Raw genomic sequence first — 14,970 nt, 5'->3', positions numbered from 1 at the left:
CTACTCTTTCAATATAAGCCCATTCCTAATCTTCAAATATATAAGGCAGTAGATACTTTCCTTCTCTTATAAGCCAAGTCAGACTTTCTGTCCCTCACAATAGAAAGTCCTAACTTCATGGATCTCTACTTTCTCCTATAACACTTGTCAGAGTGTAATTTTATCGTTGTTTATTTAATGCCGGTCTCTCTCCCTAGACTGCAGTCTCCATGCAAGAAGCAGCAGTATCTCATTTGCTCACAGTTGCATTCCCAATGCCTACAACAGTTCTGAACCATAACACTGAATGACTGAATAAACAATCCAAGCAAAGTATTTTCTTAGCCATGGTCCCTAAGAGTTTTTATGTGCATGAGAGATGTCAGTTATTGCAAGATAGTAATACTTACGTACATTGTAATGTACTTATATGTATATAGTTCATCTTTCTCAGAATTAAAAGATTGCCCGTGATCTCTAATTTGAATGAAACCAAGGTGTCTCTTTTTGCTGTGTAAAATTGAGCGAACTATTTCATAAGCCTCAGTTTGCTTACCAGTGAAAGGTGCTCACCTCAAGGGAGGTACCTGTAGATAGCAGCCTCTTAATAAGTAGAATTACTGTTAGTATAAAGGAACTAACCAGATAACCATATAGTCACTTCAAAACCAAAGTGCTTGAGTGGACAAAAGCAAAGGCCAAGGCTGCATAACACTGACATTTTTATTAGAATTCATTTGTAACAAATGGAACTTGTGTCAGCAAAGAACTGATTTTCATACAGACTTCTTTCGCCACCAATGTAACGAAGTAAGAAAATAAAAAGCACGCCTTTCATTCTGTAAAACATTTACGCGTACTACTAATTAGAGGTAATTGTATTTCTTTAACAAGCCATTTTACAAGTTAGTTTTTTAATTTTTTAGTCTATGCATCCAAAACGAGAGCAAAGAACACAACTGTTATTATCTTTGTAAAGACACTCCAAGCTTGGATGGCAAAGCCACATAACGGATGGATAGGATGGATCTGTAGCCTTCTGATCTCTGCTGGAGTATCAGGGCACCCATAAACCCAAAGGAAACCAAAACCCAAAAAAGGAAGAAGAAAAGGTAATTAAAAATCAAAAGAAGGGCCTAAAACAAAGCAAAACCAAAAAAAAAAAAAAAAAAAAAAAAAGAAGAGAAAGAAAAAGAGAAAAAACAGGAAAGAAAAAAAAAACCTGTACGTTACTGCAGAATTTTTTTTCCTTTCCTGTTTCTATGTTGGGTTATTTACATACACACAAATGAATTTCTGAAGCAGTTTCTTACAGATGGGTTCAAGTAATAACATTATTGGGTGTAGAATCAATAGGGCAGTGCATAGTACAAAGGTATAGAAAGTGCAAAGTTCCCTAGAGGCCCTTCCCTCCCCTGGCTGTCCTTGCCGTTGTCTAACCATGCAAATCATTTTTAAAAAAGAGCTAAAATAAAGTTCTGTACAAATCATTTTTTATATATTTTGATTTTTTTTACCATTGTAACTAATTACAAAATTATACATAACTACACATACATAGGTAAATAATAGCACCGTACTGGTTATGATGATGAAAATAATTGGAAACTTCAAAGTGTACGGTAATGGTAGATAAAGATGTTTACCTGGGAAAATAAACTAGAATGGTTGTACAGAAAAGCAGAGTGGAATGCACATCAATGACAGTAAGGGAGTTAGTTCTCGGAACAGCTCCTGAACAGTAAGGTATCTGGAATAGTCTCCTCCTCGCTCGTCTATGGTATGCATCCCATTCATTTTCTTCTCGTGATTATTCTCCCCTTTCCCTTTGCCAAATGGGCAGTTTTTGTTTCAGGGAGAGAAACTGCTCATTTGCCAACGGTTCTGGTGTGTAGTACATCATTAGATTCTACATGTCCAACATGGCATGTCTGCATGATGCAATGTCTGTCTGACCCCCTTTGTTTCACTAAATGAAAATTATAGCACTGAGTAATCTGGCACTTGGATAAATCTCCAAAAGATACATCTAAAAGAAAACAGTAACAGACCCACATAGTGCACATTCTTCTCTGGTTCTGATGTAGGTTAGAGAGTCTCATTCTGAGGTAGCCTTCTAGATACTTTTTTTTTTTTGTATGATATTTTTTCTTTTTTTCTCTTTTTTCTTTTTTTTTGTCTTTTTTTTTTTACAAAAGTGCTCAGCTACGATGCTTGCAAGTGTTTGGTCTCTTGGATTTCATTCTGCTAGTGATGGGAAAATGTAGAAAGCAAAAATCCTTCCATGCAGGACATCAATGAAGCTAATATTAAACCAAAATATTACACCAAAACTCTTTAAGAGTTCTTGGATATTTTGAGGATTCTTTAAAATCATAAAAGATATGGCAAACTCATGCCATTTCCATGGCTTCCTATAGAAATTATGTTGGAAAATTTGGGGGGTATATACATATATTAATTTCTCCTTTTAGAAAAATCCTAATGGAATAGTAAATATATTCAAAGTTGACAATGACGTTTGTTAATAAAGTAAGTTTGGTGCAGTTACTGAATGTTCCAGAGCAGATTTGGAAGGGATTACAAATAAAACAAGTAGCTTTTCCTGATGCAGACAATTATGAAAGGAAGAAGGGCCCTGATTATCCAAGTGCTTTGGGCTGGTACAATCACTAACATCCCCGACTTGGTTGAAAACTAGGAATGCATATTATTCAAAGAGTTTTTGTACATGTGGTAAACAGATAATGCTTTAATTGGAAGAGATAAGAGAAACATATATGAACAACTAATGAAAATATGAACCAAATGCTAAAAAGAAATGCTATTAAAATAGGCATCAATTATAAGGCACTCTAAATGCGAAACTAAAACCAAAAGAAAACAAAGTACAGCACTTCCCAGGAATGCTGTATGCCACAAAAAATGTTTCTGACTGAACAGAGTAACATGAGTTTGGCTTTGCCCCTGTTACATATCATAAATGCAAATTTCATAGCACATACTATAGACAATATACGATTGAATACACTTTTTTAAACATCTTGATAGCTGATATATTACAACATTCTCCCCTCCTAAAGGGATATGCACTGACCTTTTCCCACATGCACACCTCTTAGATATTTAATAATGTTTTATTGCACTAGAGTGTTAGAAATACTGAAATTTGTTGGAAGCCTGGCTAACAAAATAGTATTTGTGAATATGGTTAGGTGGGTAGGGGCTGGGGGGGAGACTGGGTAGGAAATTAAGGGGGTGAGGTTTGACAATCACTGATGTGCATTCCTCATTTCCCTTAAAAGTTAAAATTTTGTGATATTAAGAAATATCAGTATGTCATAAAATTAATAACACATTGAAAAAGATGTTACAATAGCTTTTCTACCTTAAAAAAAAGAAAAACTAAATCATGAAAGAACTGAATGATAGCTATATCTATCTTTTTGTGTGGACACAACTGTCTATATATACATAGACACCCCGATAAAGTATGGATATATATGTATATATGTTAGCAGCAACTTTATACTTTGCGCCTCCCTGTTGATTCCAAAAAACAGAACAAAACAAAAAAAGTTCTCTTTGATTATTTAAAGAGAATGGGTACTTTCTCACCAACGAAAACTGAACGGAAGTGTAAAGTAATATCAGACGAGACTGATACTGTGGATTAAGAGCATTGCACAAAAATGTGCAAAATTTTCAAATTATTCGATATTTCTACAGCAAGATATTACAGATAACAGTTCTACAGCTTAAAAAAACCTACAATTTGGAAATAAAAAATGAAGAGTTATGTAACTTTTTTAAAATTCACTTTATCGAATGATACATTTTGTTAAAAAAAAGTTTACACAGTTAAAAATGAAGCACAGGTCAGCAGTATCTTTACAATACTAAAAAACTAAATCAAAGACTTTCTTTTTAAACATTCCCCACCCCCTTTCCCCCTAAAATGTTATTATGAGTAGTATGGTGGGAAGGGGCGATGTCGAAGCAGAGTCCATTCTGTCATGAAAAGCCAGCAAAGATCTTGCCCTGAGCTGCTGCGCTCAGGCCACTTCTCCTTGTACCCATCAAGCAATCCTAAACAAGATGGCGGTTCTTTGCTGTGATTTCTTCTTCCCTTTATTTTTGAATCCTTGAGGTATCTGTAAATAAAATCCTTCAGATGCCTCATCAGTCAGGATTCTCTCTACTATTTTTCTGGTTAGATTATTAAAGTGTGGATTCTTGGTCCACCTGGAAGAGTTTTTGTTTGTTTGTTTTTTAATTTGTTTTGTGTGTGATAGTCCCACTAAGTGGTTGTTAGCTAGAAGTTAAGAAGGACTTCTCAAGTGCCCTGTATGGCTCAGAAGAGACTCCATGGATATTGAAGGGCCTGCAGTAAAAATCCAAAGTGGGTCAGGGGTTTCTACGTTGCATAGTGATCAAAGCTGCCCAGGTACTCTAGTGCGGCTCGATAGCAAAACTGATACTGATCCTGCAGGAGACAAAGCATGGGGAGAAAGAGGAGAAGGGGCCATGAGGACATTATAATAGAAAATTGAGAATTGATGTTAGAAGACCAAGTTACATCTCAATGGAGGCAAAAATCACTACTTTCTTATCAATCAATTCAATCCAATGACCAATTGGTTTTAGTGAGCAAAGAACCATTAGCCACATGGGGTGTTTATTAACTTCACCAATCAATTCGACTAAAATAGTTTCCTAATTCCAAAGTAGTGACAGCTCCTGTGAACATCATGTCCAGACACGTGTGGACCGTTCTCCAGGTAGTATCAGTTACCGCCAGTCAAACGCATGAACTCCTTAAATAGCGCTGTCGTCTTTTACAATTATCTAATTATTTGTGATAGGTAATTATTGGTTTGCAAGTTTAAAAGAGGCTGATGTAGACACACAATGTCCTGAAGAAAACGTGGTTCATTTATCTTCTATTATCTATCTTCTATTATTTGACTATCGCCAAAAAAACGTGAATTAAAAAAAATCTTACCAGACAGTAAACCCTGTTGCCTGAAGTCAGAATTACCCACCATTTCTGATGTTCTTACATAAGTAAGTAAGGCAGCCAGAAGGTATCTGGTGGGGAACATCAGGCACACAAAGCCGTTTACACAGGGCACTGAACTTTCAAGCTTTTCATCCCTTGGAAGAGGCTTTGCAAGACTGGCTGGCTGCCCATGTCAAAAAATACCTGTGCCATTTGGCCTAATTCTGTGTGATTGCTAGTTGTCTGTTCTAGAAAGACCCACACTAAACTAAAACAGCATGAAACATGTCCTTTTCAGACACAGGAAGAACACTGTCAAACTGGAATGAGTGGCAACATTGTTAGAAAGATGGAAAAAATTATAATTTACAGATGATAAGGGATGAGAAAAAGTAGGATTTTTCCCCATAACAGAAACTTATTTTCAGTAGCCAATGGGGCTGAAAGTAGATAGTTTCTATTTTGCTTAAATGTGCATTTTTCTACAATAAAAATGGTAATGCAAAATAAATGGAGTTTGCTTTCCTATCTTGTCACAGTAAGTTGGTTGGCTAAGTGTTAAGGCTTTTTAAACTTCCAATTTCCCTCTGTCACCCCCAACCCCCATTAAGTTTGTCAGGCTGACATAATGTTTTGAGTATTGCAAGCCAAATGCTTGCACTATTTTGAAATCTAAGTCTGGAAGATACCGTGGGTGATGAATTTAGGAATACATATAAATTGCATACTTTGGTAGTCTTTGGAGGAGCAGGAACACTATCACGTTAGCCTTAAAATGAAGTCAGTAGGCTATGTTGGCTAAATCATGAACTCATGTTATTCTGAGAAATACCAGAATTTTCATATCAATTATTGGAGTAGAAAATGGGAGGCTATTTTCTCTAAGGCTTATCCAGTATCCAAATAGTTAAAAATACCATTATTAAGAAATGAAATACAGAGCAGTTGGTCTCATATCTAGGCATATAGAAAGAGAATGGAGAAGTAAATAGGGCCAAGGGTCTATTATCTATTAGGCATTATGCTTTTTATAAATATTAAGTATGTGCAATGCATATTGCATTAATATGTATATAATGAATTTTTATAGGCCCAAAATGGTCAAATGGTGACAATTTAACATGGTTCAATCAAATATATAACCTTAGATAACTTTCAAACCAACTCCAAGACACAGTCATTCCCATTTAAAGAAGGGGAAAATGAAATTCAAAAATACTAAACAATTGGATGGTTTTCCTTCAGTATTTTCCTGTATTTTGCTTCTGGTGTTGAGTTTCTGGCCTCTAGGAGGTCTTGGCTAATTAAATCTATTATTTGGCTTTTGAAATGTGACAAACAAACTCATGGAGGTTTCTCTCACCTCTGTCTGCACCATGGCTGGTCGTTGTGTTCTTAACATTTTGACAGTCTGGAAGATATCTACTACTCCTTCATATCTCATTCTTTCCAAAACAATGCTTAGTGTTATGAAGACTCCAGTTCTTCCAACGCCCGCACTGTCACAATAACAAAGGCAATATTACTAGATGAGATGCTCACAGTCTTGGCCACATTTGCTTGGAGGTGGACATATGTCCACCAGCTTCCATATTTTATCAGGTTCTTCTATTTCTTCTATAGCAGCGTTCAAGAAAATGTGGTGTTGTGTTCAAGAAGTGATTATTCTTGGGATAATGTGACATATGAGAATGAATGTGGAGTAATTAAGGTTAAGTCTCATAAAATGAAATGCCTTTTCAACTTGGATTATATGCCATTTTGGAAAGATCCAGGAAACATAAATATTATAAAATAAATTGATAAGAGAAAGGGTATATTAAATACAGATTTATACTCTTCATGCAGATCCTGACATTGTAGACCTTGCCTGCTTAATACTTTTAAAGCATGAAATAATTCCAATAAGGTGAGACAAATTTGGCATCTTCAAATTCTCTTGTAGTCACTTAAAATCTGTGTAGGATGTCCCATCACCTAGACATATAAATAAATGAGAAGGTATATAGACTATTCAAATTCAAACATTTTAGTTTTGATATGAGAAAAATATTCTATAACAGGGTTTTTTGATATGGGATCCTCATTTGGTCTTCAGAAGGGTCTATGAACAGCTTATATATACACAGATTGTGTAAATGTGTATATTTTTTTCTTCCCTGAAACTTATATCTTTAGCAGATTCTCAAAGGGGTCTCTAAACAAAACAACAACAACAACAAAATGTGATTAAGAGCCACTGAGCTATATACTCATCTACTATTTTTAGATGTTTTGGAGCTAAAACACCAGGATTCTTTCCACCACGTTAGCAAGATTTTGAGTTTCTGTTTTCTTTACTGTTTTAAGATAATTCCAGAATTGTAACTGCAGCAAGAGAAGAAAATTAATTCATAGCTTTTGTGTTCTTAAGAAGTAAGAAAGCATCTGGAGGTTTAGATAATGAGGAGAAGAGTGAATAATCTGAAAAATCCCTACATTTTTGCTTCCTAATTAAACACCATGTGTAACGCTTGGGTACAGGCTGTAGAAAATGGACAAATTCATTTACTTGGGGATATAGCTGATATATAGTGTGTCCTTTTATAAACTGGGTTTTCTAAGGAGTCCAAACAAAAATGTTAAGTGAGGCTTTAAAATCCATGAGCAGGTTTTACAAAGTGGCTGAGGATGTGTAGGAGCAGTCAAGGCTCTGTGATAAGATGGGGGAGATGACCATGAAGGTTCCTTTCAACCTTGAAAAGTCTTAATCCTGAGAGACTGTGATTTATAATCTTTTTGTTGAATGGTACTCCAGAGTCTATGTTGATTTGATTGCTCAAACGTAACAAAACATTTTGAGTACAGGGTTTCAGGCTTTCTTCCAGGTCCTTTCGAGAAAATAACAGACACTGGCCTTATAACTTCTGAATTTACTGACTTTATCATGTCCTTAGTAAGTTATGAATAAAATAAGTGGTATTTTAAAAATATTCACAGATAAGAGAAAATATATGGAACTCTTTAAGATATGCATATAAAATATGTGAATAACATGTCATAGTATTCATACTAACCGAGTCTTTAAGTCACTTTGTGACAAAAGCAATGAGAAGTAAGGCATGCATACGCACACTTTTATATTTATACTTACGGGAATGCCTAAAGTGAAAATCATGTGACAAATATATTCCTTTTTATACCTTATACTGGGAAATTTGAATGAAGATTTGGATAAAGTCTTTGGAAAATTAGAATATCCAGGTAATTCAAATCCAATGTGTACCCTCCACTTTGTCTGAATATTTGAGTCTATGCGTCATTTCCTACATGCTCTTTGGTTGTCTAGAGCAAAGGATTTTGGATAAACTCAGCACAAAACAAATGTATGTAAATAAGATCCGTTTCTCATTTAATATACCATGCCTAGGAAATGTAGTGTGCTAGAAAGGATCTTAGAGATCACCTGAGAAAACTGAGGTCTAGTGAAGTTTCCCTGCTGTCACAGAGTTACGTGAGGACAGAAGTGGGACTAGAGCACATATTTTGAAATCCATGTCTGATACTTCTCCTGTTTTGAGACCCTGTCTCCCGTGTCCCTAAGAACTGTAGTTTGGAATTTGGTGGCAGGGGGAGCGGCGAAGTAAAATAAATTTTTTTTTATAAATCTAAGATTTTGGCCATAAAGAGATTACAAACTGAGACTTTTCAAAAAAGTTAGGTAAATTCCTTTTGCTGGAAGGTTTTTGCATAGCAGCTTCCAAAAGCACAAAATTTATGGTGAGTGTCCTTTCTGAACTGTTTATTTCCTATTTCTATTAACTTCAATGGCTTGAATTATAAAATGCTGTGGAAACTATTGAAAATAATTAACTTGAAGGTGCCTCATTTTCTGATACAGCAACAATTTTCAAGCAAATTGCAATTTTAAATGAGGTACCATGCTAATGGCTTACTGACTGACAAGAATTAGTGTTGTCATTAAAGCTTAATAACTATTTATGGTTTTCCCAAGAAGACAGACACACGAGAAAGATACAGAAAGATTGTTATCAGGGTAATGCTATGAAATCAAAACAAGTAAGAAATGATTAACTGAACAAATTATCACTAGGGGATGTACCAACAATTCCTGTTAAGGTAAAACAGGCAAAGAAAAACATAGTTTGATTCTTCGTTACAAGAGGCAAAATTTAAAGATCAAAATCTTCCTTTCGTTATTTTCACTGTATGGGAAGAAAGAGAAATGAGTCCTTGCTTTAGTGTTTACATTTCTGAGAAAAATTAAAATAAAATTTCAAGTATGCAGATTCACAATAAGCTGGTACCAACAGTGGAGAGCCAACAGTACATATTTTCAAAGTTACCATTGCTTTGAAATGGAATGGAAACTCATTCCTGATTCTTAACTCACCTGCAATGGACTGAAATGGGTCCATCTTGGCCAAACTGCTCTTTTGTTTTATGGACTTGGCCGATGAAGTCAATAAATCCTTCTCCAGACTTTGGCACTCCTTGCTCTGGCCAATCAGTGAACTGGAACTGCCTCACGGTTCGGGACTGCCCGTCCTTCAGAGAGAAAGCCACATACCCAGCCACAAAAGAGAATGCCAGGAGGATTCAGCCAGTACATGGACCACCACAGCAGGCGTGATTTTTTCCAAAAAAGGAAAAAAAGGTGGGGGGGGGGGAGTTAGAAACATGTCTAACTAGAAAATTAGTTACATTTGTGTCTTACCGGGTATTAACACCATCTACATTCACATATATTTAAATTGCAAATGTGTTTAGTCTCACAAAGCCCAGTTAAAAACCTGAGTTCTCATAGTCACCTAGTTCCCATGTTAGTAAATGCTCCTGAGCCTCAAAGTTTGCCTTCAAAACCAAAGTGGGACATATACACTCCATTTCAAAATTTTCAGAATCCAATAACTTCCTAATATTGCAAGGAATATCTGGCCATGTCATCCAGACCCCAAATTTTGCTGCTGTCATGATATGTTCACATCTGTTGTGCTTGCTTATTTCCAGCATTGTCAAATGACAAATAGTGACACTGAAAGGATCTGACACAAATTGGGTAGCTGCTGCATGGCCCCCATGTCTCAGAGGTATACGGTTTGTAGCCATGGCAGGGGATACAATGTGTGCTAGGAGAGTACACTGTTGAGTGGGAAGTGAGGCATCCCTCCAGGAGATAGAACAGATGATTAGCAAATAAATGCTGTGTACTGGAAAAGCACTCCTTCTGGGTGACCACGGGAATTAAGGTGTCTGTGGAGGGCTTTACCACAGACAAACCAAAAACTAGATTCAAGAAGTGTCTTTTTTAACTAAAGTGATTAGGCAAAATTGCTCTGATTTATGAAATATAAATGGTTTGAAAAGAAGAGATTAAGGCGCTTCTAATTCCTTCTGGAATTTTAGAGTGTTTTTGGAAGCACAATAAAAGCAAAAGGGACTCTCTGTTTACAGAAGCAAGAATAACAACTATGACCATCAACTTTCTTCCCTGAATCAACAGAGAGAAATAATCAAAATTCCAAGCTTAGAAGGTCTGATCTCATTTGAGGAGGCCCTGCTCCCAGTTAAGGCTTTAACTCAGTCTTCCTTTCCATTTCTATAACACCTCTGTCCTCATTAAAGTCCTTCTGGATACAGGTGTGCATGTTCCCAAGATTCTGGGTAAGTAGACAGAGACCCAGTGTTTCTCATTCAGTCGTACTGAGGCAAGAGGATGGCTCAACTTGAGATGAACACACATCACCCAGCCTGGTGGTTTTTACAGGAACATGGTAGATTCCTGACTGGCATCACTTGAGAATTGAAATAAAACAGGACGATCACATCAACTTTGTGAGATTGAGGAACATGAAAATAACTGCTTGACCCCATAACTTTAACTTAGGGATGGTTACCATAGAAGCATGATTTAATTCCCTCTGTTGCTGAAAAAGGTTTGGAAAGCATGGGAAGGGAAGCCAAAGGCTAGGTAATACAGATTTGTCTTCCTCTGCTTGTCCTGGGGATTTCACGTCTGACCACAGTTGCTTTTAACAGCAAGAGGAGGTCATGTGCACAAACCTTTATGATTTGGAGGAAAGCCCGCCTGACCCCATTTAAAGGTTACCTGTTTAACAACACTGTATTCTCACATGTCAGCTTGCTTTCTAAACTGGGAAGTTGAGGCTAGAAACACACTAGGAGCACAAACAGCAAAGGCTATGGCAGCTAAGAAAAGTATATACTTAGAAGGAGGCTTTTAAAAAAAATAACAACATGTGAACAGGTTCCTGCTTCAACATTTCTTTTCCTTATTGTGATCAGATTTAATCTGGCCAAGTGAGGAGCAGTAAAGAAGCTGTCTCTGCCATTAGCAGAGCCTGGGTCCTACACTTTGTCATCAGAAATGGCTGGTGAGTTTGCTTGGAATGCACTCAAAGTTCTTACTCACACATCTAGCTTCAAATTCTGAAAGGGCATGCTTTTTCCTTTTTTTTTTTTTTTTTTTTTTTTTTTTTCTTTTTTAAACAGTGCGTCACCAAGGCATGCTTGCTTGGGCAACTCAAAATGAGACCTAGGGACTTAGCAGCTGTCTTGAGTATAGTCACCTGCAGAGTAAAGACTTCAGACTTTCTGGGATTAACAAGTCTGTCACCTGGGCCAAGCAGCTTGCTGACCAATTTCTCTTTCACTTTAGGTCAACAGCCAGGACCCAGCTTTGGGGATTAGCAGATAATCTCTAAACATGAGTATTGGTTGAGAAAGCTGCTTTCCAGAAAAAAACAATGGGTCAAGTAAATAGCTCTACTCTAGACTTTCATTCAACCCACCCACTGTGACAGTTCCAAAAACAAAGCAGGGCTTTGGACTGATCCTGCTCACTCCTAAGATGTGTTTGTAATCATGGTTTGAAGCTGGCCAAAGGCAAGGATATTAAAGTTTATGCATAGAACATCTTACATCGGAGCTGAACCTTGGACTCAACAATCTAGATAAGAAATGCAGAATGAAAATTAGCCAACAAGGGTCATGGGTGCACAGCTCTCATGGACAGACACATTAGCACACTGAGGAATAAACCATGCCAGGAATCAAATTAGAATGTGCAAAGCTTGTCAGATTCTTCTAAAGAATGCCATTTGCTCTGCAGTTTTAAAATCATACCAAATTAACCTCCAAGCCCACACGACCTAAAGGGCTTAGCAAAGCAACAACATATTTACAGCCTCAAGTAATAAAGAAGTCAAAAAAGCTCTGAAGAGAATGAGCTGAGAAGGTGCATGTAAGCGCAGTCAACCAATCAGTAAATGCTTCCCAGCGCACACACTCACCCAGTGCATCCCCAAAGTTGGGCTGCCAGATGTTATATTTGAATGGAAGCCAAGCCTGCGTTTGTGAGAAAACTTGCCAGACAGAGGAAAAGTTAAGTCTTATATTTAAAAAAAAAGTCCTCCAGGATGGGTGACTTCTTTTCACTTTGGGAGTATGGTCACTTGGCAAATGTTTCTCCCAGAAGTGCCTTTTAGACTGCTTTTCAGCTAATGGTTAGGAGCATAAGACTGTGCAAACTTACCCTGGCATCTGTGACCTTGAATTCTCTTAGGATGTACTGTGGCATATTGTACTCAGCCATGGGATCTACAACAAAGTACTGGTATCTTGCAGATCGTTCTGCTGGCCAGTACTGGTGACATTTCTCCTAAAAAAAAAAAAAGAAGAAGATTAATGTCAAGCTATGTACAGTGTAAATAAACTTTATCATCTGTCTATATATTTAATATCTTTCTTTCCTTAATAAAATTATAGAATTTAAGGTCATTCTGATTGTATGTGGCTTATTTTCTCTTTGAAACCATAGATTCCCCAAGGAAAGGGAAATCGTGTGGGTCAATGCTTGCCGATGGTATCAAGTATAGAACTTGGAATATAGTAGGTGCATAATACACATAAGTTTAACACTCAGATAGGTTAAGCGTCTTCATACCTATAAGTTAGACAAATAATTACATCAGTCCTTTGATAGAATGCTGGCCATGTCAACTGTGAATTGCACCACAACAGTAAGTGCTCACCACTGGGATTTGGAATGAAGAGAACCATCACGTATAAATGCAGAAAGAAACCTCTGAACTGACCTGGTCCAATCTCCCTCATCAGCTGAGGAACCTGCAGCCCAGGCAGTTTTAATGACTTGGCTAAGTCTTGCAGAGAGTCAGCCAAATCAGAAAACTTAAGTTATTTTCCTAGTTTGGTATTTTTTTGCTCTCTCTGTGGGCTCTAAAAGTTGAGGTTTAGGTGCATCTCTACCACTGAACTTATACAAAGAAGAGATAAAAAATATCTCAAGCAAATATGGCAGAATGCTTGTGTCTCTTAAATCTAAGTGGTAAATCCTTAGGTGCCTCTAATACGATTTTATGTATTTTTCAGGATGATCACTTTTTAAAAGTAGATCTGAGATTACCGGATTACTTCCTTAGGAAAACTATGTAACTTTCCAACCCTTTATTTGGTGACAATGGACTATAAGCAAGTAAAAAATCTGCCTCAAGGGTGAAAGAAGGTCAAGTTCCTTCATACAGAGAAATGATGACACACAGGCTCCAGCTCGTCCAGAATGAAGGGAAGGGCAAATTACATCTAGAGTCAAAACAAGTCAGACAGGGTATCTACTTTCTTATTTGTCTCTATGACTGTGCTTCAGTGGAAATAAAGTACTACATCTTTCTTCAAAACACACAGATTAAAGAACTTTTTAAGGTGGCTTTGTAAGTTAAAAACCAATAAAGAGTAATGAACAGCTCAGAACCTCTCCAGAGTACCCTGTGTTTCAAACCAATGACACTGGCACTTGGGTTCTTAAAACGAAATCTTCATTTCTCCATGGAATGGATGTGTTATGCGGAGACACTCACTCTGCCCATCTCACGCAGCTTGGTGAGCATCACAACGATGGTGGAATTGTGTTCCCAGAGCATCCGCCAGAAGTCTTCAGTGGTCTCTGCCAAGGGCCCCTGGGTAGCAATGTAAGCTTTCTGTTGTCTGGATCACAGAGGATGAAAATAGCGTGTTACAGTAATCAGAAAGCAATGAAAAGGCTTCATACTGGATATGTAAACATCAAAGCTGGTAGTAAAAAATGAAAACATATTATTACAATTGCAGTAAATTCCTTTTAAGATTGTGTAAGCAAATAAGGACATTTAACACATTTTGGGGATTTTGCAAAAGAAATTGTTTTGTTAATATATGATATATGTCTTTATTTTTTAAACTTTAGAGGAATGCTGATAGCTCAATTTCATGTGTCATACAAATAACTTAAGAAATTCCTAGTTCAGCAGCTTCATTTTATAGAAACGACTCTTACACACAATCTATTAAATTTATATAATAAGGTGCCAAATAGTTTATTTATTAACTCCTTCCACATCCAAATTGCTTCTGAAAGAAGAGTGCAGGACAGTTTAAAGGCTCCTTGACTGCTTCTTCCTACTATCCAAAACAAAACAAAACAAATACCAAGGGACTGAATGCTGACCTATGCACAAAGAAAAATACTTTGAATTGAGATAAAATTCATTCTGCCTGTGAAACTAGGGCACATGTAAATATTAAGGCTTTGGACTGTCAGGGGAGCAAGACTATATACCTGTATCCATCAATAAAACTGGCATTGATATAATCAGATCCTTCTACTCCTCGGATGGGCTGCAGGCATACCCTTGTGGATTCATATGGCATAATATTAACAAGGCGATTTTTGAATTTATTACATGGAAGATTGGCACTGATGAATCTTGAGGTGTGAGCTTTAGAGCTGGCTAGACGCTGTTGAATAGAAAAAAAAATACAGATAATTTTAGCCTGCGGCTTGACTGCAACATACCCTCTTCAGCTATAAAGGTTTTGTTTACTTTAAAGCAAATGACTATTTGAACTTCACTGCTTTTCACTTCTACTTAGTAACTCCATATAGCCTATGGAAGATTTAAACATTATGTTCT

At 36.8% G+C, this 14,970-nt stretch overlaps 1 protein-coding gene across 20 annotated transcripts in view; it reads right to left on the bottom strand.

Moving 5' to 3' along the window:
• Positions 1-684: 684 nt before the first annotated feature.
• Positions 685-14,970, bottom strand: part of PTPRD (protein tyrosine phosphatase receptor type D) — a 1,876,190-nt gene continuing 1,861,904 nt past the window's right edge. For all 20 annotated transcript variants that reach the window (XM_064490208.1, XM_064490209.1, XM_064490212.1 and 17 more), the window contains 6 exons: positions 14,616-14,794; positions 13,879-14,005; positions 12,537-12,662; positions 9,375-9,529; positions 6,345-6,480; positions 685-4,465 (listed from right to left, as the gene is read on the bottom strand). In XM_064490208.1, coding sequence (XP_064346278.1) covers positions 4,397-4,465; positions 6,345-6,480; positions 9,375-9,529; positions 12,537-12,662; positions 13,879-14,005; positions 14,616-14,794 — 792 coding nt within the window. In that variant the 3' untranslated portion in view covers positions 685-4,396. The remainder of the gene's footprint in view (positions 4,466-6,344; positions 6,481-9,374; positions 9,530-12,536; positions 12,663-13,878; positions 14,006-14,615; positions 14,795-14,970) is intronic.

Source organism: Camelus dromedarius, chromosome 10, assembly GCF_036321535.1.
Source record: "Camelus dromedarius isolate mCamDro1 chromosome 10, mCamDro1.pat, whole genome shotgun sequence".
Lineage (NCBI taxonomy): Eukaryota > Metazoa > Chordata > Mammalia > Artiodactyla > Camelidae > Camelus > Camelus dromedarius.
Note: the sequence above shows the minus strand (reverse complement) of the source record. Positions and strands in the feature narration are given on the sequence as shown.